Source organism: Panicum hallii, chromosome 5 (genome assembly GCF_002211085.1).
Source record: "Panicum hallii strain FIL2 chromosome 5, PHallii_v3.1, whole genome shotgun sequence".
Taxonomy (NCBI): domain Eukaryota; kingdom Viridiplantae; phylum Streptophyta; class Magnoliopsida; order Poales; family Poaceae; genus Panicum; species Panicum hallii.
Window position 1 is genome coordinate 4,300,892 of NC_038046.1, and position 26,967 is coordinate 4,327,858.

Here is a 26,967-nt window from a genome sequence, read left to right on the forward strand (position 1 = left end):
ACTCATCGATCAGTAGTCGATGCCAGTTGAGGAGGGGGCGTGCTGCGATGCTCCTCCTCCGCCTCCTCCCCGTCCTCCTCGGCTGGCACATGCACGCGAGGAATCCAATCCGGCCGGTCTGATCGACGCCCATCAGATCAGCTTGTAGGTGCCGTGCCCAGTCAGGACGACGGAAATTGTTCTCGTTTGTCTTGCCTACCGGTATCTGATTTCTCGATGGATTTTCTTTTGTTGGCGTGTCATTATTTGCATCCACAGCAGACCATCGCCATCTATTATTATCAGAACGCAGAGGACCTTGAAGTTCTGAAGAAACAATTCCGGCAGGGGCGGAAGGAGAATGTGACCGCGAGCAGATTTCCAGGAAGGTGGCCAGTCGAGCCAATGCAAATGGCCAACAGTTCAGCAGGACGGCTGCTGGCAAGCGAGGTCCGTTTGTTCCGAGTTGATTGGCACTCATCGCCGGGTGGTCCGGGTGACCAGATCTTGTAGCTAGTAATGCCCGCCAGATTTGGATCATGTTTCTGTTTCTTGCGCCGAGACCCCAGCCGTTTGACGATGCTCCAGACCGAGCAGCTACAGGCAGTTACCCAAGTACCCAACTGCTCGGTTCCTGGTCGGACGCACAGCAGATCAGCGCGCCTTACTGTGCAATGATTTTTCTTCACGCCCGGACACCTCGGCAGGGCAGGAAATCCCCCTGGGGCTCTGCCCGGTGGCATCCGGATCCTGGCGGTGTCGGCCGTGCCGTCTCGTCAGGCCAGACGATGGATCACGAGAGCTGATAGCGCGTCGCGCCGATCGTATCTCCCATCTCAGCCAACTCATTATCTTAAGCCTTTAACCTCTGGCCTCATCTCGTTCTCCCTGCGCTAAACTATGGTCTCTCGCGGATGCGTGATAAACAAAGGCATCCTCCCGATCTGACGCCGCCGCGCCCCGTCCAGATTCCATCTGTTGCGCCACGAGGTGCCAACCTGTGAAGCGATTCGCCCGCCGGTACGAGTACGACCGGCCGGCGTGCACGTACCTGTGCCTGTGCGCTGCGCACTCAGATCAGATGCCCCCTCGGAGTCACGGTCGCAGACCTGGCCAGGGCCAACCGCCCAAACATCAGGATCATCGTTTGACCCCAGCGGCAGCGATGGCTCCGTTGTTTACTCGCCTGCCGATCTGCCGGCGCCCGCGTGCTCGCATGTGCGCGCGAGGGCGGAAGCGACGCCGCGGCGGGGAGCCCGGGGCCGCGCGCCCCACCCCGTTTCGCTATCGCTCTAGCTGGCCGGGCCGCCAAACGCGGCGCACGCAGAGCTCATGGCGTTCGCGTCCAGGCAGACGTACGTGTACGGGGGTCGCCGTGGCGTCGGGCCACCGCCCTCCTTGGACATCGCCAGTGACTCGAATCATGGAGCTACCCCGTCGGCAAGTTCGGGGGTGTTCTGCGTTCATATGACTAGCTGTCTGGCTATGACCATGAGGCTCTTCATCTCCCAATGATGGTCGGGATAACGAGGTGGAATGGAAATGATTTGCTCGGAGGATATGATTCCGTCTGTTTGTCCAGAGCCTCATATGGGAGTGCTGTACGCGAGCTGTGTGCTCGTCAATACAAGAGTAAACGTTTTTATATAGGTTTAAAACGAGCGGTGACACTTGCTTTCGTCATGGCGGCTAATTTCAACTTACTAGTGGCGATTAGTTTACAGCCGAGGATAAGCAAGAGTAGGACTCGAGGTAGGGGTCCTCCTGCCAGATCGATCTTCCTACCGACGTCGTCGCCGTTGGTGCCCGCGACGTCAAACATGCAAGGGATGGACGTGCTCATTTGTGCATTCCCTATGGATCGGACAGTGGCAATGGAGCCCAGGTCATCAATTTTCTAGATCGCGTGTGGTTCACTCGTTCGTTTTCTTTGCACGTAGGGTAGGCTGACCAATGCAAATTTTCGGAGGCGCCTAAGTTACAGGCTGAATATTACAGGTCAATGCCAAGTTGTCGAGTACATACAGGACATTAGTGCTAGTACCTTTTCAGTTATACAAGTGCTTAAGACCAGCCTAACGTGCCGGGTGGGACAACTTTGGACGAACTGGACTTTGATCCGATCCGTGCGTCGAAACAAAGGCTCGCTGATAGTTTAGGCACGCTAGTGGCATCGAGGAAACCTAACGGAACGCGGGGAAAATAACCACCCCCATGCAGTTCCAAGTTCAGACTCTCTTCCAGCTTGGATGCTGCTCGGCGTGCTTGCAGACTCGGATAAGTCAAAAGATAATCATCGCCACTACCTAAACTTAACGCGGCAAAGAGAATGCAGCAGCCATGCGGCGGCTCCTACGGGCAAAAGCTCCCGACGAACTAGTTGCATCTGTTCTTCACCTAAAAGTCGCTAATGGACGGGCAACCGTAGGATCCCATTAGCTAATCTAATCTACTAGCTGCCGGTCATGTTAGCTAGGCTAAAACCCTTTGGCCTTACTGGGTGAGCGACCCCTGCTCCGGAAGTCCGGATCATTCAGAGAGCCATGCCCATGCTGTCGTTATCGGGCACACTGGCCTGTTACTTTCGGTTCTGCGAACAGAGCCCACCCAATCACCCATTCACAAATTAACGCAACCTGTTGCAGTCGTACCACTCGACATGAGTACATGACGCGACTGTGTCAGTGTTAATACTGTGTACTCTTCTCGCTTCTCGGCGTGGGGGATTCAAAGCATTTCTTCTTCAAGCTATTTATGCGGTACACGATCCGGTATGGGCGAGCAGGACGACGACACGGACCGGACGGGCCCCGTTTCTAATGTCCGTGCTGGGCCTACTGATGTCAGATCAGACCAACCGACGACGACGTGCTGCGCTAGTACGGCGCTGCTTGTTTGATTTTGAAGATTCGATTTTAGAAAATTTATAAGTCTGATGACTCTCAGAATTTTCTAAAATCGAGCCTTCAAAATCTAAAATAATCGGAACCAAACAGGACCTAGGACTCTACGTCACCATCCAAGCGTCCGTACAATCAATATGCTTGCTTGCTTTATCCGAACTGAACTTTCCATGGCATAAGGTCTAAGCTATACAGTAAAGCGGAGTAGTTGCCAGTCCTTGCTAGTTGCTACACAGTGGATTCAGTTCAGAGTTTCAGACAATTGAATCGAAACTCGGGAGGAGAACCGGCAAAAGAGGACGAGAGTAGCATACCCTCCTGATTGTTGTGTAGGATTCTTCACCAGCTTGGGGGATCGATCTGGACAGAACGGCTTGTTCGCGTGCGGCAGCAGCGCTTCAATCACGCCGCACCGCCATCAATCTCCTGACCCTGCTTTCTGGCCGTGGTACGGTTCGACGCTTGACGAGCCATCTGAGGTCGCTTTCGTTCCCGTCGCCGGGGCCGCCCTGCCGGCAAAGGGGAGGGCACCTGGGCACGGCGAACCGCGAGCTAGGTTACTACTACTAAAAATGCCCCCGGGCCGAGACATCTTTTCGACGCGGGGGCACATGCGCGCCGCGACACCGACGCTCCGATGAGCCGGGCTCCGCCCCAACCCCAACTCATCGTCGCGCCAAAGCGATTTTTGTTTAACCGGGTGCCGTACGTGCGATAGCCAACAGCTCACGCGATGCGATCCCACTACGGAAAGCTCGAAAAGAGCGCGGCGCGAAAGGAGAAGAAAGGGGCTGGCTTGAGCTGCTGATCGACCCGAGGTTTGGCTCTTGTCTTCGTCTCGAGTGCAGCGTTTCTGAGTGGAGGTTTGAACGAGAACCGGTGGCAGGGCGCGACGGCGTTGGGTTCTCATGGGCCGATCTGTTTGGAGGTAACGTTGGCACAATGGGCATGTCCCAGCTTGCTGACTGTTTTTACTTTTGATAATGGACTTGGCGTAGTACTCCGCTTCTGAATGCCTGAAACCTGAAAGCCAGAAGTGCGTGAGACTGGAGACTGTGTGATGGGAACAGCGGTGCCGGTGTCTGGAGATTCCCAATCATGGTCGGAAGTACCGTTCAGAGGGCCTACACAAGGACGGAGATTTGAAAGGGTGTGAAAGACCAGTCGGTCGGTGGGCTAATTCACTCCCTGTAGAGCGGGATGATGATTTGATGGATCTTGGCGTGGTGGGGCACAGCATTGCACTTCATGGCCAGGACGAGCACGGCTGCACAGGCGCTACCCACTGTTCTCTTCTCAAGTGTTGCAGCTGCTGGTGTTGTCTTCTGCTGGAGCAGCATGAGAACTCAGAATATGGCAGGCGAAACTCACGAAGCTAGATGCATTAGCAGTAGGCAGTGGTGGCTAATTGGCTATCCCCCCCCCGGGGGGGGGGCGGATTTCGAATTTGTGTTTTTCTTTGTCCGCCTAGAGTTCTCGAACTTACCTTATTGGACAAATGATCTCTCTGACTGGTTTCTCTCTAAAATAGAAAATCCAATTTTATTAAACTTCACATGAATACATATATACCGTGAAAATATGGTATGATATAATTTAGTAAAAAAATTTATTGTACTTTTAAATATATACTTTTCTGTAATTAATTCATAGCTATAATTTTTATTTATGGTCCAATTATAGTAAATTTTTTTATGCTAGGCTAATCATTATATGATTGAGCTGTAGTAAATTTCATGCTTATTGGATCATGTATGCTCATTAAATCCATCTCGCGAATTAGCGTCATAAATTTTGTAAACAGATTTTATTTAATACTTCTAAATGGCAAAATAGACATTTGGTTTCTCAACTTTAATATGAGGGTCAACTTCGTCCCTCAACTTTTTAGTTGGCCAATATAGTCCATCAACTTTCGTTTTAGAGTTAAACTCGTCCTTATACTGATATTATACTCCATAATAACATGAGATAAATACAGAAAGTCTATTTTACCCTTGGCTCATTCTCCCTCTCCTCATTTTCCAATATTCGTATCATGTTCGCTCAACTTTTCAAAATATTTTATATAATGGTACAGTTATGTAACTGTCGGAGGAAATCTCCAGCCGGGTGGCGGAATGCACCCGCCTAATCCTAGTTAAGGAATAGTTTGGGGGAGATCTAGGAGCGCTTGATCGATGGGCGAATGAACACGGGAAGGACACGAGGATTTAGAGTGGTTCGAGCCGCCGGAGCGTAAAACCCTACGTCCACTTGGTATTGTATTGATCGTGGAAGCTTGGAGGACGCTCGTGAGTCTAGTCCTTGTGTAAGCCTGGTACGGAACTTAAGATGGATGTATGGAACTTAAGATGGATGTATCTTCCGATGTCGTGCTCTAACGGGTGCACTCTTCCTTTTATAGTCCAAGGGAGGTGTTTACACTGTGCGGGGCCCCGACAGGTGGGCCAGGCCAACAGGAGACTATTCTACGAGAGATTTGGAGATCTTCATCTCCAGCTCCTCTCTGTAGTCCTCACGATCGGGAAGTTGATGTGCGTATCTACGGCCAGGATATGGTCGTGTGCCGCCTTGCCGGCACATTGACTGCTGTCAGTGTTACCCAACAATAGAAGCCGTGCTGTCACTGTTGGGTCAGGACCCTCTGACAGGCGAAGAAGCAGCGCTGACCCTGCCACGCCGTCGCCTCCGTGCGCACTGTTGCAATGCACGCCTCAACACACCTGCAGCAGGCTATCATTACTCGCGTACGCGGCACCGTGATGTGACTACACGCCGTCTGCCCACGCGCAGAGCAGAGTAACGTGCCGCTTTGGTAACAGGCGAGCTTACCGTGGTGTCAATTGGGCAGACCATGCTTTGACTTAGGCACGCACAGCCCACCTACCAGCATTTAATGCGGTTGTTGGGCTGGCGTCCCGCGGAGGGCCTTCTGTCAAGGGCACGTGGCAGGGACGGCCCTGGAGTCGCCACCTTGGTGGCACGTGGCGGTGCCAGACCCCTTCCCGGAGGAAATAGGGGGGTCCGGGCCCCCAAGGCCAGTTGGAGAGACAGGCCCATAGGGGTTTGGCTCCCACACGTGGCGGCGCCAGACCCCCTGGGGGGTCCGGGCCTGTGGTGTCCGTCCCCGAGCACTTTGTCTTCATGGGCACGTGGGGGCGCCGGACCTATACGAGCTCGGGGAGAGGTCCGGAGACCACAATCCCAGTTGTCGGGTCCGGGCCGTACGTCCCTTCTCCCAGAGGACAAGAGTGAGGTCACGGATAACCTCGTGTCTATCAGGGCGGACAGACTGTCAGATGACTCCCCGACGGGCTAGGCCCGCGGAGAGTCAAATCTTCTCGTAGTGGGCTATTACGACCTTCTAGTCGTTGAGCAGTTTCTTGACGATGATGGAGGATAGGCGGTCGAGCATATGGTGGCGCGCGTTCACCACGATGCGCTTTGGCGCACACGCCGGAGCGTGATACCATCGCGCCCTCCTGTGAGGCGACAGCGAGACGCTAAGGGTCTGGACACCCTAGTAGGAGGTACCCTTGTCCGTATGTACCGACAGTAACAAGTAGGTAATTTTTCTCTATGCTCTGCAATACAATGTGATGCATAGGTAAATATTTTATATGATGATATAATTATGCAACAAGTAGGTCTAATTTTACTTTCTATGCGTCTGCAATAAAATACGATGCATGGGTAAGTAAACTTCTATATTCCAAATTAAACACTTGTGATGTTCAGCTTGTAAATGCATAGATGCCACCACACTAGGTGACTTGTATTGGTTAAATATTTCTTTTTATAAAAAATAAATTATTAAGGAGCGAAGATAGAAAGAATATTTTGTATAAATCTTATATTTTTATGAATTATTATTATATTATTATAAGTATAATATTAATATAAGGATAAATTTAATAAAAATGAAAGTTGAGAGTTAAAAGTTGAAGGATGGAGTTAGACCCTCGGATCAACTTGTCACGTCGAAGTCGAGGGACTAAGGCTATCTCCAGCGGACGCCTGTAAAGCGTCCTGTACTCTATATTTAGAGGAAGATTCCGTTCTCTATTGCTCCAGCAGCGTTCTCTAAATGGTCCTCTAAAATAGAGAACGCTACAAGTTTCCTCTATATATAGAGATTCTCTCTGCTCTTCTCTATTTTTTCTTTACGTTTCAAACACTGAATTAAATAAAAATAAAATATGTCCATAGTGTTTGAGGTACGATAAATACGTACGTATAAAAATTTGGAACAAAATACGTTTCTAATGTAGGGTTTAATGTATAGAGAACGAGATTTAGAGAACGTTATTGGAGAGAAATGAGATATAGAGGAGAGAATGTTGTAGAGAATTCTGTAAATGAAAGATGTAGAGAATGGGATTTGGAGGATATCGCTGGAGGCAGGCCAAGGAAGCAGATGGGCGCGTGCTGTAGAGTGAGGACGACGCGGTCTGACAGGGCGACCACAACCGTGACCGCGCGGAGGACCACCACCTGGCACCTGCTGCGAGCATGTGGGCAGAGGGGACGGACAGGTGGCAGAAACTTATTGGTTTGTGCAAGATTTGATCTCCAAATTTTAAACTTATATATCTCTCTAATGGTCATTCATTTTCAATTCTGATTCAACTATAATCTTTCTTGGAATTTTTCTAACAAATTGAGATCCGACATTAATACATGCTTTTTTATTTTTTTAGTTTCAATATTTTAAATATACTATTTCAACAATACCAAATAAAATGTTGAATCAGTTTCTTCGAAATGTTGAACTAGATTTAAAGTAATGTTGAATAGAGTATTTTGAAATGTTGAAATAATATATACTAGCTCAACATTTACTCATGGTCAAAAAGGAAAATTGGAGATCACCAGCTCTAAGTATGACCAGAACAAGAAAAGAAACAAAGGAAAAAGGTGCTACAGAACCAACAGCAGACTACACTCGGCAGGCAGCCTGCTGTGCTGTACTGGCTCACCACTCTGTCCAGACCCAGACCCCGCACGGATGAAAAAAGAAGTACGGAGACGTTGCCTATTGTTTTCGGCCCGTTCTATGCCTGCTAGCGTACACGCTGGGCCGCTACTGGATCAAAGGTATATACAGCTTAACTATCTTCCGCAAGGTATATTAGGGTCGCTGCTTGGGCGGACGACGAACTCGCACGGATGAGCAGTACAGCACACGGCGGCTTGGGCGATCCAATCGAATAGGAACCGACGTGCTCGGCGGCAGCTGATACGCTAACGACCCTGTTTGGTGAATCAGGATCGTCAAACACCTTAGATTTTTCGGACAGCGATTATCAAAAATTTTTAATTCTCACATAAACGATACTCACAGTTAAGTGAAACCAAACAGGACCAACGGTAGGAGTCCCTGCCGTCCTGGACAGCTGGGCTGGGCGGACGCAAGTGCTTTTTTTCTTTTTTCTAAACGGACCGAATAGCTATAGTGGGCTGAGCTGGGACACACGTGGCCCAGTAGCTCCGCCCCCGCCCTGAATCAAATCTCTCGCTCTCCCCCCTTCCTCAACTATCACGCACAGGTCAGGATGCAGGTTTTAATTGTAGAGCATATACGACGGGTAATCACGAAAAATCCGAAATGATTGATTATTCAGTATATATTTCGTACGGTAATCAGGGGCGGAGCTGCACAGTATGCCACGGCGTACCCCGTAAATGCAGACAACAGAGGCAGGCCATGTTTTTTCCGTTGCCGATAATCGCCTGCGCCCCGACCCCGATGCTGCTCGTCCGAGACCCGTGGGGGCGATTCAATCCTTTCCACAGTTCTACTAAATATACTAATCCCACTTTCATCCTCATGCTACTAACTATGACAGATATTAGTTCTACTAAAGCCTGCAGGCTACCTTGATGACTAGCAAAATACGAATGTGATAAGACATTTTTGGTCCGTGTCCTTCCTATGACGGACATCAGTGCTGCTCATGGACTAACCACCCCAGATTGGATTGCATCTGTTCTATCAACTAATATGGTATAGGTACTCATAATACCACATGTTTCAGGGGTTATCATGTCCGCCAGGTCTCTAATTTTGGAGAAACTATTGATCGCCTTATCCAAATTCAAATAATCCAAATACTCTGCTCAGTCATCTTCAATATAATCTTCCATAATTTGATCACATCACTTGTTCCCGCACTCCAAAGTGTGCCTCTTCAATTCATATTTACGACGACCTGATGACTCCTTCCGCCTCGCACCATTATCAAAAGAAAAAGAAACACACCATGCTGTGTTGTAAGATATTAAAAGATATTTTAAGTAAATTATTATGCTTTTAATTATTTTATGATCGCGTACTGTAATGATTAGCAAAATTTATAATTTTTTTATCAAATCGTCCCATGGATCTTACCTAATTATATATCGTCTATTGGAATATTGTTCCAGCATACCCTAAGCTAAGATTCTAGATCCGCCACTGATGATAATAAACCATCCGATCCTATCTAATCCGTGTGTACCACTATATATTATTCCTCGTTGCGTGCTCACTAGCTCTCGTCCAAACGCCCCACCCCTCCCCTCGATCCATCTCCTCCTCAGTTCTCATCGCCCAAAATCATAGCTTCATTGCACACCAAAAATATATAGATCCAAGTAAGATGAAAGCCAACTATGGGCTGTTCGTTTCCAGCCCTCTAAATTTTAGATCCATCACATCAAAGAGAATCTTGCTATTTAAAAATATTAAATAAAATCTGTTTATAAAACTTTTTGCACAGCTGGGTGCTAATTCGCGAGACAAATTTAATGAGCCTAATTAATCCATAATTTGCAATAGTGATGCTACAGTAATCATCCGCTAATCATGGACTAATATACCTCATTAGATTCGTCTCGCGAATTAGCACTGGTGTTCTGCAATTAGTTTTATAATTAGACTTTATTTAATACTTATAAATGATAAGATTCTCTTTGATGTGACCTCTCTAAACTTTAGACCCCAGGAAACGAACACACGCTATGTAGTGATGGCTGTATTCTCGTTCGCTGTGATTTTGGGATCTCCGGTCGATGCTCGAAGTTCTACTTTTTGTCGCTGCTGCCAACTCCAAACCATACATGTGAGCAAGCTTAGCTTGACTTTTTGTGCGCAAACCAGTTGCAAATACTTCAGTCCTAAGCTCCGTGTTTGCTACTGCTGCCCGGACGTTAGTCAGAGAGAGTATAGCCACTTGACCATTGAAGAGTGCAGTGATGATGGAAGGTTGCAACGAGCCACTGCAACGTGTGCATGGTTGCCGTTTCTTGTAACCTTGAGATAATAGTTTGTTTTATTACAGGTAATAATTTATTTTATTTGCTCCATTGCATCTTTCTCTTTCAACTCACTGTGAATTCTGCTCGGCTCCGCCCCCCCCACCCACCCAACCTGTCAAGTTCGTTTCTACGCAGTCTGATCCCTATTGGCTCGCCGCTCGACTTTAATCAAATCCTCTGATCAGCCTGACGGCTCCGCGCTCCGCACTCCGTCCTGGCCGCCTCCGAGAAGGCCGCCGCGCCGCAGTTATCCCCGCCGAGCCGAGAAAGCCGCTGCACCGCTGCGCGGAGAGCGGCCGCGTCCGAGAAGGTTGCCGCACTGCCACGCAGCAGCCGTCCCCGCTAGACCGGCGCGCCGGCGCCGTCCCCGCCCCCCTCCTCCCGCGCGCCGGCCCGCTCCATCCTCTCGCCGCGGTCACCGCCGCCGCCGCCTCTTCTTCCCGCGCGCTGCCCCCGACGCTACTCTAGCGGGCCATCCGTCAAATCGCGCTGCTCGCCGTCCCATCGCGCCGCTCTGGGACTCGGCCTTGACGGCCTCCGGGGCAGGGCGCGCGCTGCACGACCTCTTAGTCGGCGATGAGGTCGACGACCTCGGCGTCGCGGCAGCGCTTGTGTCCGGCGGCGGGAACGGCGTCGGGGGCGATGGGAAGTTGAGCTTGACCCTGGTCCCGCAGATGTCGCGTGCGTCGTCAGCGTAGGCGAGCGCGGCGGCCTCGGCGGAGGAGAATGTGCCGAGCCAGACACGGACGGCCTTGACGTGGTCGCGGATCTTGGAGGCTCACGTGCCCACGGGCGGCGCCGGACGCCCTTGTACTGCGCTGCCTTCCGGCGCCTGCTTTTCCATGCGTGAGGCCAATGTAGCGTCCGAGATAATCTCGTATAACTTTAGCTATGTGGCGTCTAACATTTTATAAGCCTCGTTCTCCCTAACTATGCTACACAAACCACTAGTAAATGAGTTATAGATCTTCGGATCAGCCCGATAGCATCAATCGTCCCATTCATCATCCTACACCTATCCTAATATAGTACCCGTGCTAAAGCTACGATGGTATTATAACCAAACAACCAAAAGATAATGTATGCTCTAATAGTCAAACATATAATTACATAAAGTTAACAGTTTCAGAAATAAATATCGCAATATTTCCAAAATTTAAAAATTACAACATTGAAGATTTGTAAAAGCACGTGCACATGATCTAGTGTGACTAAACTTGAAAACATATGTCCATTTATTAGTAAGAAAGTATTCGAGAAGGTAATACAAATTGGCGTTGACATCGTCGTAAGTATCATAGAGCTTCAGCTTGTTTACATTTGCAGTTGTGCTTGCCAAGGTGAATTGCTCGTACTCCTCAAAAAGAAGCACATAAACAATTCATTAAGCAAACTTTCATGTAGCTGTGCTAGTGAGTTCAGCATTCATATCGGTATAGCATCAATAACCTGTCAGACGAGCAGTTCAACATTCCAGTGGCCACGGGCGTAACACATACTATATACGTAGCAACTTTCTAGTAGTAATCCTCTTAAAAATTGCGTTAGCACATAACCAATAGATTTCAGATCATCTCTCCTGCTTTGTTCTAGAAGGAAATCAAGAAAACTTAACCCATATTCATATATGAAGGCTTGCAGATTTATGGATGGATATAGTGTGCAGTTGATTGACTTCAAGTTCAAGGTACAATATATAGTGTTTTAGGTTTTGGAGAGTTTAAAAGCAGTTAGAATATTTTCTTCCCTATTTCCTCTGGCCCGTAGGTTCTATTATTTATATTTCAGATATTGATGGTGCAAAGCACCTAACTGTATCTGCAAATCATAAACTCAGCTACTCTAAGATGGGTATTTACATTGGCATATCGTGTTGTCCTATGAGTTTTTTACTTCTCCTGTCGTATAACTAAGAAAATGTATCAAGCTTTTTAAACTGGTCATGTGTTTGAGTACTATTGGCTAACCTTTAGCTACAAGCGATGTCAATGAATCAGGTCCGGAACCAAGAATACGTATGGTATGGGCTTATAAGTTTAGAGATCTTAGTGCTTTTTGTAAGTATCCGATGCCAAATATCTATCGAGAGTGCTGCTTTTAGACGGTAACTTTGGTACCAAACTAATAGTCATTTCTCTATCTATTTCTATATGGAATTGTACAGTAGAGATTTTCCAACAAATTGATTCTCATATGTTACGGCAACCTCAGGCTACCCACCATACATTTTGCAACTTCCAGAAGATGACTTAGATGGTAGGAGCCCGATCAGTCCATTATCAAGCAATAAGGATAGATTTTGAGTTCAGAAAGACTACCCATGATAAATATATTTTCTTTGTAATACTTTCTATTGTCCTCTCTTTATCTTGTCTATCTATTTTCACCACTGAATCCAAAGGAGAAATGAAGAAAATGAAATAATTATACCATGAGAGGCCTCAATTTTTGAGTTGGGAGTATATAAGTAAAATAGCCATCCAATAAAACGTTTAACTAGAATAAATGTTTGAACTTAGAACATAACCCTCAGAGAAGAGAAAGAAAATAGAAACATATAAAATAGAAACATAGCTGCTTGCCTGCTCCTAAATGAGCAACTGATATTACCTTGTAATATAGGAGATATACTTGCTCTAAAGTTGGTTCTATGCTTGTACTTGTTTGGTAAACCAACACTCTTTATTAATTTGATTCTATTTCAGATTAATATCCACTACCTGACTCAAAAACAATCCCAAGTAGACTATTTATTCGGTGATGTCCAATATCTACGCTTGTATTTATAAGGTAAACCAGTGTTCTTTCTTAATTTGGTTCTATTTCATATCAATATTCACTGTGGACTCAAAACCAATCCCAAGTAAACTATTTACTTAGTAACGTCCAATAAAATAGAATATATCACTATAATGAACTTACTGCATCAATTCTCTTTGAAATAACTCTCCTCTGAATCCCTCTCTGTCAACAAAAAAATATAAAAAATCAAAACCTAGCAAAGATTTATTTAACATAATATAGTGCATATAGAGTTAGCAGAATTTATTAACCTACAATGTCTCCTATTACCAAATTACATTAACAAAATTGAAGAACTAAAAAATTTCACTCACCTTTGTTCTAATTGCAGTGTTGCTGTGCTTCCCCTTCTCGTTTTGTGTCTGTCATCGTCCTCCTCCCTGGCTTCTCGGCTGCTCCTTCTAATCTTATTGGGTCACCTCTTCCTCCCTTGAACCAACCAAGAGAACAAGATTGAAATTCTATAGCAAAGCAATCAGATTGGCTGAACCCCGAGAGGGCAGGACGAAAAACATCTCTAGGTACTGGTTCCAAAACCCTACCCTCGTGGCACATCGTATGAACCAAATCACAAATGGAATGTTAATAACATAATCACATGCCTCGCCGTTGAATTTGCAGGCTGACTTCGCGATGATGTGCATGTCAGCTTACAAATTCTGTCCAGCCAAAAGGAGCGAGGCGACCGTCGCCCTGTGGCCTCCTCCGGTAGTGGCAGCGGGCTGTCAGGAGACGGAGCCACTACCGCTCCTCGGGGCAACGCGTCCCGTCATGCCATGGGTCGCGTGCGTATACGCCACCAGGCACCCCGCTGCCACCTTAGGCTGCGGGCGTCGCCTCCGCTCCTCAAAGGAGCACGCCCGTGGCTCTGCCGCATATGCAAGTTATATGAAGGAGCAGGTGGGATCCGCTCTGCATCCCCGCGTTGTCGGCGGAGGATGAGGCGGCGGCTGCGGTGGTGGTGGCGACGACGACGCAGTCAACGCGACCACCAAAGCATGCATAGGCACCGACGTCGGTGGCGGCGCAGCAGCCGGAGACGCTCCGGGCGGAGGAGGTGAAGAGAGCGTGGTGGTCGGTGGCAAGGAGCCCAAGATCCCAGCAGCGGCGCTCGGTGCGCTCGTTGGTCCTGTCGCCACCTCCATGGAGAGATGCGTGGTGGGCCCTCATCGGCAGGCTGTGGACGACGCCGGGGAGCGAGGGCTGGCCGCGGATGGGGGAAAGAGACCCGTCGCGAGGGTCGGATGAGGGTTGGGGAAGAGAGGTGCGGGCTTTCATTGGCTGCGCGCCAGGCCTTCGTCGACAAGCAGGGGAAGAGATGCACCGCAAGCAATGGGCGAGCGGGTACGGTGGTGGCAGCGAGGCCGGGTCCAGGGCGGCGTCTGGGGCAAGCACGGCGGCGGCAACGAGGGCGTGGGGAGCGCGATGACAGTTGTAAGGAGGGAGGGGGGGGGGGGGGAGGGCGCCGCGTGCTGGGCCTAAGCCGCCGGAGGCGAGAGCGTCGCGGGGAGGAGGTGAGATTGGTGGTGGTGAGCACGAGGGGGAGGCGAGAGCGCTAGCGTGCGGTTTTTTATGAGGTAGGGGACGGCGGGGAGTTAGAACCACGGGGAGGCAGAGCCACGAGGTGTGATGTGGACACTACAGTCTTATTAGTAGTAGACTTTGGACCGCGAGGCTCAAGATCCTTCACATGGATAACAGCCTAGCCAACCGACTAGGCAATTTATCACTCCGCGTTTCGAATCAGCTCATCCTATTTCTTTTGGTTAAGAGCATTTACCTTGCCTGTCATCAAAGCACTTTCGTTCTCCGTTCTACTCAGTTTATGGACCATTTGAAAAGAACACTAAAATAAAGAAACAAAAAAGGGACATTTTTTCAGTCCAAAACGCCAAGAACATCGTAACGTGAAAAAACAATTCAAAACCAACAAAATCAATCAGACCTTCCACCAGCAAGCCTCATGCCAACCAAAGCTAGCACCAACTACTACTTGTATCCCATCAAATGATTTATGCTTACCACCCATGGTTACACGTGGCAATAGCTCCCTCCATTGCCTAGCCATAGAAAGCTACTTTGCACATCACGTCTTCAATATCTTTACTTGCCATTTTCATCACCACTTTGAAGCTTCAATGCTCATACTAACTACTTATTGATTTTATCTTGATCTATGCCACATGCATCTTGATCTTCAATCATGCTGATCTTGTCCACTGACACCTTCATCAACGTGATATCTTCATGTGTGACTTCCAACATGTGAGCATCCTTGCTTAATGCCGAATGTTGACTTTAATCATCGCTAGAGACTCGGATCTTTTAAACTTTTAATCTTTCTACTTGATGGTACTGAACTGAATACATGTGTCATCATCCTTCTATCTTGATGCTCCAAACCCCCAGCCTATTCCATCAACCTCACAAAGGTACACACTACACAGCACTGGAGTACTACGCGTTGACGTGACAGAAACCCGTCATCCATCAGCACTGGAATACTCGCTGTTGCAGCACACAGCGGGTTGAAGAAAAGGAGGACATAGGAACTAGTGGGGCTACCTAAGAAAACAAGGAAGCTGAAGGAAGCATTGACGATGTATGCAGCCTGAAATATATAAGGAGAGAAACCGTCGGGTCTTTGATCAGAAAGTTGGCTCGTCACCGAAAGTAATGCAAGAAATAAAGCGTGAAGTCAAGATGGCCTGTGGAGGCCTCAAGTTACCTTCGTTATTTCGTTGTTTAATGTTTAAGTTTGTTTCCTTAGAGTTCGAGTGTTTCATTTATTATGTAATATCGCTTAAGACTACGAAAATGGAAGAAGGACATGAAGCCGCAACCTGACAGGCCTGCGATCCATGGAGCCCCGCGTGCCGGACCGGCCGGCCGGCAGCGGCAGTAGTGTCCGGCGACACGGCGGCATCGCGGCCGCCCGTCGACTCCGACGACTACAGTCTAGTAATAACAGAACGTGTTAGCGTCGCTAAGCTATCATTGCAACGCAGCCTCCCGTGTAGGTCAGAGCTGCAGTGCAGCTTGCACACACGTACTGTTCAACGGGTCACGTCAGGGAGTCATTGCCTGCCCTGACCCTCTTCAGACCCGTACGAATCTCCAGATACGGCGACTGTGCCGCCGCTCAGGAGTCCATTTCTGTGGACTTGTGGAGGAGTAGGCAATTCAAGCTGCGAGCAAACCCAGACAGCGCTCATGAGGCTCCTCATATCTCTGCGACTTTCTCGCATCAGAAATCGACAAACTTCAGGCGATCTTTCAGTCCATGTACTACAAGTTGCCATCAGATTAAGCTATCAGGAAACTAAACGTGAAAATTGCATTGTTAATCTCTCTTGCGGCAGCCCAGAAACCAAAAGCTCGTGTGCCGCAACGCAAAAAACGCAAAAACTGGTGTTGCCGCAAGCACTAGTAGTTGCTAGTTCCTCTACTTTCCACTCTAGTCTACTCCTATCTGACCTCTCATGGTAAAAGAAGAAAAGCTCTACGCCCACATGGATCCAGCAGCTTGGCCTTGGCGGCCGTCCGCCTCAGCGGCGGAGCCGGCCAGCTCAATGGAGAGGCCGCCCGTGGCTGACCGCCGGGGCCCGTCGCCGAGCTCCTTCCCCATCGCCACCGACCACTGGGCCATCGCCACCTCCGGGGCCCCGCCGGGCAACGTCACGTCGCGGGGGAGCCACTTGGCCTGCATGTACCCGGACCTCCGCCACGGCGGGACGTGCAGGCCGCTCTCGCGCAGCGACCGCTGCGCCGCCGCGCACAGCAGGGACACCGCCTTCCGGAGCTTCGCGCGCGGGCCCACGAACACCGCCGGCAGCCGGGCCCAGAGGTGCGCGTACCACGGCGCCGGCCGGGCGAGCTGGAACTGGGACCGGAAGTCGATGTCGACGACTAGCCTGGAGGAGCCGGAGGAGGAGGTGGCCGCGCCCGCGCCGTCCTCCCCCGCCACCACGACGTCGATGTACTCGTAGTCGCCTGCAGCAAGCATTGATCATTGCGCAACGAACTTCCTGGCGAATAATCACGACCATTAACTAGCGGTAATCGATTGCGGCACTCCTGCATGCTGGCAAGAAAGGACCAATGCTTAATGGTGGCATTGATCATTAGCAGTGCCACGTAGTAGTAGACAGCCAGCAGTAGAGGAGTTTGGAAGCTGGACAGTTTTCCTAAAACGAAAAGCGAAAACAAAAGAAGTGCAAGCAAAGAAAGCAATAATTCAGCCAGGTGAATCGCATGGGACTTCATGCAGAGAATGGAAAATTTGGGGAATATTTTCATACCAAAAGAAGAAACATGCTTTACATGACAGCATTTTCTGCAGGCAGCAGCTAGCCTACCCCAGTTTTAGAATCTTAGCAGAGCAGCAAACAAGGACATACTGTAAATGGTAAAAAGAAGAAGAGAGGAGGATATACTACACTGTGGTGGGAGCTACCACCAATTTCACCATAGCAAAACCTCATGCACTCTGATGGTCACATTACCTCCGGGGTGCTCAGTAGTGGCGACCCAAGAAGACCTGCAGAGGGATGCATCGTAGCCGTCCTTCCTGAGCCTCATCATCAGCCTCCTCTTCAAGCTGCTCCTCTTTCTGTCCTCCCCCATCTCCCTCACGTGCTTCATGGTCCTCTCACGTATCTCCATCTCCTCCCGTGTGCTAGGCTCAACCATAGCCTGGTACGTATGAACATGCAAACAGAGAAATGCAGCAAAGATTTGAATCGGCAATGATAAAAGAACTATCCCAAAAAACGGAAGGTGCATTGATCATAAGAGATTGTAAGAACAGATAAACTAATCAGACCTCCAGGATGTGGCTTGGAGTTTGGTGATGCATGGAGATGGCTTCTGGTGATGATGGTGGCTCACAATCCATCTCGAACATCCACTCGTCTGAACTGCTCATGATCTAGCTTCAGGAAGCAAGCCAGCGCAAAAGACTTCTTGAGCTCAGCAATGGAGGAGAGACGGGAATAGGCTCTTGCATTTATCTAGAGGCCGATGTGGAGTACTTGTAGTCTTGTACTACTCCTGCTACATCCATACATGAATGTGATGCGAGTTGGGAGCTGCTGGATGACCTCATTTCTGTGCAAATTTAAAGGCAGGGAGGAGGGCGGTCGACCGGCCGGGGTTGAGGACTGGAGGGAGAAAATTTTATGGGACGTGACACGGTGATGGAGACAGACTTGTGAGTAGAACTGGACAGTGATCGATGAGTTGTGTGGTCAGTCGGTGCAGTGCAGTGATGCAGAACAGCGGGTAGCTGCCTAGCTAGCTGGTGTTTGTGTAAGCACGGGGGAATAGATTCATCACTGGGAATATTCAGCGCGAAATCCTGCGTCCCCGTTTGAACTGCAAGCTTCTGGAGTTGAGAACGAAGAGTGGAAGACGTGTCTGTCGCTGCACATGCCAATGCAAGCATGGATGACTAGCATTTCACCAATCCCTTTTAAATCTTTTCTTAGTAAATTTTTGGAGCTGCGAAACCAAACCGATAAGTTTCTGTGGCCAACGAGAACAGCTAGCGAGCAGTCCGATGCCTAGGCCAAAGCATCGAGGAGGATTTCATGGACTCGAGCGTTTAGGCTCGTAACACGCCAACCATGCGTTCTGATGATCTGATCCCTGCCTGACGCCACTGCTACTCAGCTTTGCTGGCGTCAGAAGATAGCTGCACGGCAGCAAAGCTGTAATCGGCCGTAATCACGCGTGGATGCCCAGACGCTAGACGGTTACCTGTGGCCTAGGGTTCGCTAGCTAGGTGTCCAGATGTACGCCCGCGGCGACCGCATCGTGGATCGCAGCATGCAAGCATGCAAACGCAGCGGTAGGACGGAGGAATTGGGTCTCGATTCAATGCGAGATTCACTTCCACGCGCTACTTGTCTGAGAATCAGCAAATCAGCAGTGATAGCAGCTACAGCTCGATCTCCTTACATTTCATCAGGAACAATCCAAGAAGCCCATCCATGCATGATTCAATTCCATCAGCACTTGGTGATGATACTAAATGTGAAAACACAGACACACAATGCTGATTAATCCTGGTGCAATGCTGTCTGAATCCAGCAGCTGCAGCCCATAATTCAGGCAGTAAAACCCCTTGTCCTCCGTCTTTCAGGCGCCCACTAATTCAGGCAGGCAGCTGTTAACCCTTCTTGAATCGCCGCGTCCTCGCGCTCGAGAGCTGATCGAGCGAGGAGGCGCTTCCTGCTTCGCTCTAGCGTTTGTCTTCTCCGCGGGGGGTAAATGCATCGGCAGCTACCTGTACAGGGCGTATCAATTTCCCCTGCAGCCCGCTGCGCAAAAGCGGGCCGGGAAAAGGTTAGGTTGGCGATCGATTCGATTCGCGCCCCCTTTATTCTCGCTGCTACTTATTTCTCCACAGGATCTGTACGACCATGGCTAACCTTGCAGCTAGCTCAGCGGCTATGTTGACAGTAGTGGCAATAGTGTTGCTCACTTCCTCGGTAGGAGCGCTCATCAGCAAATGGCTATGGCCCGGCCTAAATGGGTCAGCTCAGTGCGCCAGTTACTTTCAGTCCAACAGGGAAGAAGTGTTTATTGTGGATGGTGTCTAATCCAATGCCATAGCTCATCTCGTGGATGATGGTTAATACTCAAGGCTAAGTTGTTTACCGTGGATTTTCATTGGCAGCTCCGTATCTGTACTGTTCAGTTTTTCTTTTTTAAAAAAAGAAAACAAAATGACAAGCCACTGTATCCTTTCTAAATTGGCAAATCTAGATATTATACATCTGGATATATATATATATATTGTGTCTATACATATAGCAAAAATTATATATATTTTATCAAAACGAAGGAGTGCAAGACGACGAAATACGACCGTTGACCTGTGCGGAACCCTGACTGAATTTATGCATGTGCACATCAACCTGCCCAAGCAATTGATACTGCGAACTTGAATTGCAGTCATGGTTGCCTGTTCTCTCCAGAGTGGAAGGCAGGAGCAGTCAGTTACTGCAGTGCTCCGGGCTCACACGTTCCGCGGCCCATGTTCGCGCGAGGCAATGCAAAGATGCGGCCCAAAATTATAATGGGCTGAATACAGCCAAGTAGCAGCCCACGCCATACTCCGTCGTCAGTGTGCACTTGCGCCGCCGGCCCCGGCCGAGCCACTTCCACGCTTGACGCTTCTCCGAGACAAAAAGGGGCAAACCACACCCCAGGACGGAAGGGCCCCCGCGCCGCCGCCGCCACCATGGACGCCGCCGCAGCAGCACGGTGAGATCCCTTTCTCGGTCTCCTTCACCTTCCCCTTAGCACTCATCCACCCTACCCCATCTAACGCCGTTTGCCATCCGCGCGCCGCCCGCAGCCGCCTCCGTGCCTTCAAGCGGTGGATGCGCGCGCACGGCGTCGTCTGCAGCGACGCGCTCCGCCTCGACGCCACCGATCCCCTCGGCGTACACGTGTGCGCCGTCGCGCCGCTCCGCGAGGGCGACCTGGTCGCCACCATCCCGCGCGGGGCGTGCCTCACCCCGCGCACCACCGGCGCCGCGGGGGCAATCGAGGCTGCCGAGCTCGGCGGGTGCCTCGCGCTCGCGGTCGCCGTGATGTACGAGCGCGCGCGCGGCGCCGAATCGCCGTGGGACATCTATCTCCAACTGCTCCCGGACCGCGAGTCAGTGCCGCTCGTGTGGTCCGCTGACGAGGCAGAGCGCCTGCTCGCGGGCACCGAGCTAGACAAGGTGAAACATATTACTGTACTATTGATATCTGTATGAATGTAGTCGATGCTGCAATGCAGTAGCATACTTTTGAGTGAACCGATTTATTTTTAACTCGCTGGCTAAGTTTCTATTGAAAGAGAACATATCTTTTCCATTGATTGTTTTGTAATATACAAGCTAGTCAATTGTTTCCAATGTTGTTTGCTCCAAAATTGAAGTACCTCCAGACGCAATGCGTTTACTTTCGTGTTGATATTTATTTTCCTTTATTAACTAAACATGGAATGACTCTAATAACAGTAAATTTCTAGGCAGATAGTGAAGCAGGACAGGGAATTCCTTTGTGAGGACTGGAAAGAATGCATTGAGCCCCTGATATCATCTGGAGAGCTGGATGTTCGCCCAGATGATTTTAGCTTGGACAAATATTTCTCTGCAAAGACTCTTGTTTCTTCAAGGTCCTTCCAGATAGATAGCTATCATGGATTTGGAATGGTTCCATTGGCTGACCTGTAAGTTTGTGGTGATTCTGTAATTTAATCATTTTATTTACCTTGTTATATTGGAAACACTACATCGTTTCAACATGTATGTACTAAGTATTTCGGCAAGTTGGCTACCATTTCTTTATACTGTTAATGTATGGTGGCTGAAGTCGAGTGTTAACATGTAAATGTCCTTCACCCTATACGATTATGCTATTTATGAAAATTTCGGTCCATCTCTCCCCAGTTTCAATCACAAGACTGATGGTGAACATGTACACTTCACGTCTGCATCAGATGACTCAGACGGTGAAGATCATGATGAACTAAGTGCTGCTTCTGCTGATGACCAGTCGACTATAGAAAATCCCACGATCAGTCCTTCAGGTTATATTAAAGAACATATGCATGTTTGTCATTAGACCTTATCTAGATTTGTTATTGATTGATGACAGCTTCACTCGTTAATTTTATACTTTTGCATTTGTTTTAAAGGCTCAGGAGTTGGCGATGAAGATTTGGAAATGATTGTTGTAAGAGATGCCAATGAAGGGGAGGAGGTAATGCTCAGTTTCCACCTTTGCTATTGATTTACAGATTCTAAGGACTACTAGCTATCCTTCTGAATCTACATTTTTGTACTGACTAGTAATATCTGTTTCCTGTCATCTTCCATTTTAGGTGTACAATACATATGGTACAATGGGGAATGCTGCTTTGCTTCATAGATATGGTTTCACAGAACTTGACAATGAATATGACATTGTCAACATTGACTTAGCAATGGTCACTAAGTGGTGCACATCCATATTCTCCGGTCGGCATGCAAGAGCAAGGGTATCGCTATGGCGTAATCTGGGTTATTCTGGTTGTATTAGCCAGGATGCTGAGTACTTTGAGATTTCATATGATGGAGAGCCCCAGCTTGAACTTTTAATCCTCCTTTATATCATCACTTTGAAACCTGATGTTTATGACAAGTTGATCAGTGTGGCTCATGATTTAGTTGGCGATGAAGAGCATGATACTATTCGTAAGGTGGCTAAGTTTGTCAAAGTAACAAACTCGATCCAAAGTTCTGAACTTAATGGGCTTGAGGAACTGCCTGACGTGAAGAGATTACTGCATAGTGAGAGCACTTGTTCTGCACTTTTATCACTTGCTGACATGAGGGAGACTCTCTATGGCTCAAACACTTTGAAAGACGACGAGGAAAAGTTGCAAGCATGCTGCATTGTCAGCGAAAGGAAGCTGTATCATTCTCTGGTGCTGCGGGTTAGTGAGAGAAGAATACTTTATAGATTGCGAAAATATGCCTCTAGCAGGTCAAAGACCAAGAAGAGGAAGCATCCCTAGTGTTTGAAGACAGTGTACTCACCTGGCGAAGTTCGAATCTGGGATATCCAGCTGCTTGTAATGTTTGCATTTTGCGATTACCAAGCAGATGAAAATTTTGTTCAGTTAAGATATGACAGATTAGATTGTGAGGTTGTTAGAAACTTAGAATTGCGGAAACATTCCAATGAGCCATTTCAGGCTTCTACTGTTGTAGCATGTAATCCTTTATCTCTTTCTACTATTCTTTCCTTGCAGTGGAGTAAACATAAGGTATGCACGGTGTTCTTTGGAAGATTAGATGCTTGTGGCTTGTGTATGCATTGTGTTCTTTGGAAGATTAGATGCTTGTGGTTTGTGTATGCATTGTGTTCTTTGGAAGATTAAATGCTTGTTGCTTGTGACGTGCGAGGCATTTTGTGATGATTTGGTTGTGAATTTCATCTGCTGGTAATGTGAACTTTCAGACAAATGTGATCTGGCAGATGAAGTAATGCGATTGAGAGCTGAGACAATATGTCCGCTGGAACAAAGGGAAGCATCTAATAAAATAATACTTGTTTGATGGCAGATAAAAAAGAGTCGTGCAGCTTGCTCTCATGGCAGGGGCATCAAGGTAAGCATGAAATAAGATGGCCATACCACACGGTTATCTGGAATACATCGCTTTTTTTTTTGTTTCCAACAGAAGTTAGTGACAATCCCACATCCACACACACAAAAAAAGTATCTTTTAAGTATGTTTAGGAGGCCTAATGTGTACAAAAGCTTGAGGAAATAACTGATTAGGAACCTCAAGCAAGTTTCTGAACAATCTATCTGTTGAAGTATAGCTATCTTATGTATTCACTGCAACAACAGTCAGTATTAGGTATACCCCACCCTCCAAGCCTCTGGGAGGCGCCATTTCTTATGCCAATAAATTGACACCCTTGACCACAAAGGGAAACCAAAACTGTAGTCTAAAGGTTCATCTGCCAGCCCTCCAATGAACAGAGGAAGCCAAACATAACGGGAGTCTCTCAAGTTTGATGGACTCCACCTATCCGCCATGAAGATAAATGTACCAGGCAAACCAGGGAGGGGAAGCACAAATGTGCTTTGAGATAAGAATGTTGTCAGCCGGAAGAACCTGTTGCCTCCAACACAAGGGTTTCCCAGTGTCTCCCAAGGGCCCATGATCGAATCTGCAGCATGTGCCAGTGCCCTGTTGGGAGCCCAGCCTGAGCAACCAGAGGTGATCATGTAGTAGGTTCCTTGGTGCTTGAAGACAGCTGGAGCTTCCCGATGTCGCCTTATTAGTATTCTCTTCACTGATGCTGTGATGTGAAGATAGTCCTCCGTCAATGGACTAATGTGGAGCTCAGTATTGTCACGAGAAGAGTAGAAGAGGTAAGCTGCTCCATCATCATCTTTGAAGACCGTCATGTCTCTACTCTCAAAACCATGCGGGCGAAAACTGTAAAGGTAAGTAAAAGGTCCAGTTGGAGAGTTGCTGACAGCCACACCAACAGAAGCTTTGGTGTAGTTGGCATCATCTATGTGCATCCACATGATATATTTCCCTGTGTGATCATTATATATCACCTTAGGTCTCTCAAGCACCTTTGATTTATGAAGGTCGTGGGTGACATTAGTAGGCTCTCCAGGAAGCACAATTCCTTCATGAGTCCATGACCATAGGTCCTTCGACGAGTAGCAGCTTACTCCAATGATGTCGACCTGGCAAATTGGAAACAACCAATTATCACTGCATGTGTTTGTACTAAGCTTCTAATGCTATCTCTTTAGACTTCTCAACTACTCTAAAATACTGCCTATTCTACTATCATGATTCAGCATTTTTTCCCTCAGAAAAATTGAAGGGCAACTAAGACATTTTATCTACTTCCTCAATTCCTGTCACAAGCCTGAAACAACTTCTATTTGCAACTGGATAGAGAACTATTGATTAGCACCGAGCTACAAGTAACATAAATTACAGCTGCAGTGCTCCTTTATACCTGAAAAAAATGCGAAGAGTACAAAAATAAACCAAAGGTGGGCATTTTAGAATTTCTACTGACCCGCTGTGCCCCTTTGGGGTGAGCTTGGTATGTTGGTCCATTTTTGTTTTCTCCATACCAATAGAATTTGGCAGTCTTATCATCATACATAACCCCGCCACCATGGGCTTGAATGGCATTTCCATTGGTGTCTAGCCACACTCTACCAGGATAAAAGTACATGGTATCATTTCCCCCTTTTGTTGGGTCCACAGCAGTTCTTTGATCAGGGAAGAACAATGCATGTACTGCTGAAGACTCTTCCAGATAATCATCTATAACCTTTCGTTGCTTACGAGGCCCCCGCCTTTTCACTGCACGAGGATTTACCTTGTGAGGAGGTGGCAAGCGGAAATGATCCTCCTCAATGTCCTCTAATTCTCTGGTCGCAGGTAGATGGCTCAAATAAATATGGGCCTGCCCACTGTCTGCTTGATGTTTAAAGGAAAGGAAGCAGATAACGAGTCCAAAACCCACCAAGCTCCATGCAATACAAGATAAAGAATATCCACGTCCTGCATCAAAACCGAGGGCAGATGATTTTCTCTGTTTGTTCCTCATCTTCTTTCTCCCCTTACTAATCTTCATAAGAGAACTGCAGTAACAAATCCAATATGGTTTTTATCCATATGAAAATGCTGGAGTGAACTAACCATACAAAGTGATTCAAAATAAATAAACAACTATAATAGGAGTACCACCAATATTGGGAGAAATAATCATGGAAAAAATTTGGAATATGAGAGTGAGGTGATTTCTGAAAGATATATAGTGATTAGCTAGGTTGCCAAATGATCGTGACAATACAAGTTAGCTTGCAAAAACATAGTGCCCCCAAAATATTGATAGAAAGGAACTAGACATAAACTTGTAGCGGAGACAAATTTATCTCAAACTAAATGCACATGTTATTTAAGACTGATAATTACAGACTTCAGGGGGGAGGGTCTTAAAAACAAATGTGCCTAAACCACAAATCTAGGATAGCACAAAACTAAAGATAAGCAATCTGTTGTTGTCAAACATTTTTTCCCTTTAACAATCAAGTATTCAGGGAAAACATTCAAACGACATATCAACCAGTTTCACAAAGCTGCTTCAACATACTGCTTGGAACAGCAATGCGAAACAGAGTAACTGAATTAGGCTATCAATCATAGTACTGAACAGCAGTTTAATAGATTAAACAATGGACTAGTTCGCTGTTGAGTGAAGATCGAAGTTTAGCTCCGAGCATGAAAAACACATCGTTGTAAATAACCATGCTATAATTTGGCACACTCACATGGTCACATGTCAGAACTAACTAGATTATGGGCACACTCTTTTCCATTGCAGTTGCACAGAGCATACAAAGAGAAAGCGAAGCACAAAAAAGGTACCAGAACACACCTAACCGGCGAACCATCCCGGTTGCAGATCTAGCAAGCTAGTCCTACCGGTGCATGATCTGCTCACGCGCCGCCGCCCGCCCACCTTCAAACATAGAACCAAACCAAACTGCAAGCATCAGTACCGAGATTCCAGAAGGGCAGTACGAGCAATCGGCCCGTCTGCTGGACCGCTGAGCCAAACAGCCGATGCAATCGACCATGGCTGCGCAGAGGCGTTGCCGGTGAGGGGGCGGAATCCTCCCTCCACCCGTTTCCCCCACTCCCGGCACGCGCATAGGGAGGGAGCACCGGAGTAGAGTTGGAGATTTTGCCTTACCTTGTGCAGAGGTGGGGGAGCGCCGCTGCGCCGGATCTGAGCAAGACGAACGTCGAGCGGTGGGGCGGGCGGGGGCGCGGAGTGGAGAAGCAGGTGAAGTCGTGAAGACGAAGGATAGGGGTTGACACGGACGGAGATGTCGGGAGACCGGCCGTCTTTGGAACCGAGTCGGCAGACAAGGTATGTCCTCGGCGGCTGTCTGTATTATCTTTAGGGCTAATCTCGATATAGGAGTATTGTTATATATAGAAAATAATAAAATATAGTAATGTTATCTTAACAAAATTAATTTATCATTCTAGTGTATGTCAACGGCTAGGAACAAAACACCCGCGTATCTCACAAGTTGATTTTCGTATCAAAGATGTATCTCTGTGAGCCTAACATTTGTATCTTTCCATCTTTTATTTAGTTGCTTGACATACCAGCAAAATATCCTACGTAACATTACGTATACGTCTGCGTAACTAACAACACATTCAATAGCCAACTGTCAACTATAACGCATTATCTTAAAGTTATTACAGATCTACATAATCATAGATCTTTATTATTGCACATTTTTGGAAAAAAGTTGTGGAGACTGAGACTAGTAGTTAGTTTTATTTCGCTTCTAACTTGATTGATTGTACCATATCTATTCATATAGAGATGGCAGCCATGTGCAGATGGAGAGAATAAGGCC

General features: G+C 47.8%; 3 protein-coding genes across 5 annotated transcripts; 1 reads left to right on the top strand and 2 right to left on the bottom strand.

Moving 5' to 3' along the window:
* Nucleotides 1-16,488: 16,488 nt before the first annotated feature.
* LOC112891496 lies at nt 16,489-17,883 on the bottom strand. Its single transcript, XM_025958377.1, has 3 exons — nt 17,812-17,883; nt 17,492-17,681; nt 16,489-16,979 (listed from the first exon to the last, which is right to left on the bottom strand). Exons 1-3 carry the CDS (start codon nt 17,881-17,883, stop codon nt 16,489-16,491), a joined length of 753 nt encoding a protein of 250 aa, XP_025814162.1.
* A 2,243-nt stretch (nt 17,884-20,126) lies between these two features.
* LOC112893734 (ribosomal lysine N-methyltransferase 3) lies at nt 20,127-22,865 on the top strand. Of its 2 annotated transcripts, none has more exons than XM_025961200.1 (6): nt 20,127-20,258; nt 20,353-20,725; nt 21,023-21,219; nt 21,440-21,579; nt 21,688-21,752; nt 21,874-22,865. In XM_025961200.1, exons 1-6 carry the CDS (start codon nt 20,236-20,238, stop codon nt 22,546-22,548), a joined length of 1,473 nt encoding a protein of 490 aa, XP_025816985.1. In that variant the 5' UTR covers nt 20,127-20,235; the 3' UTR covers nt 22,549-22,865. The 2 variants fall into 2 exon arrangements, with proteins under 2 accessions (XP_025816985.1, XP_025816986.1); XM_025961201.1 differs by having other exon boundaries at nt 21,694-21,752.
* A 285-nt stretch (nt 22,866-23,150) lies between these two features.
* LOC112894927 lies at nt 23,151-26,459 on the bottom strand. Of its 2 annotated transcripts, none has more exons than XM_025962775.1 (4): nt 26,283-26,459; nt 25,965-26,048; nt 24,594-25,087; nt 23,151-24,249 (listed from the first exon to the last, which is right to left on the bottom strand). In XM_025962775.1, exons 2-4 carry the CDS (start codon nt 25,978-25,980, stop codon nt 23,395-23,397), a joined length of 1,365 nt encoding a protein of 454 aa, XP_025818560.1. In that variant the 5' UTR covers nt 25,981-26,048; nt 26,283-26,459; the 3' UTR covers nt 23,151-23,394. The 2 variants fall into 2 exon arrangements, with proteins under 2 accessions (XP_025818560.1, XP_025818559.1); XM_025962774.1 differs by having other exon boundaries at nt 24,594-25,167; nt 26,283-26,458.
* Between the last annotated feature and the right edge of the window lie 508 nt (nt 26,460-26,967).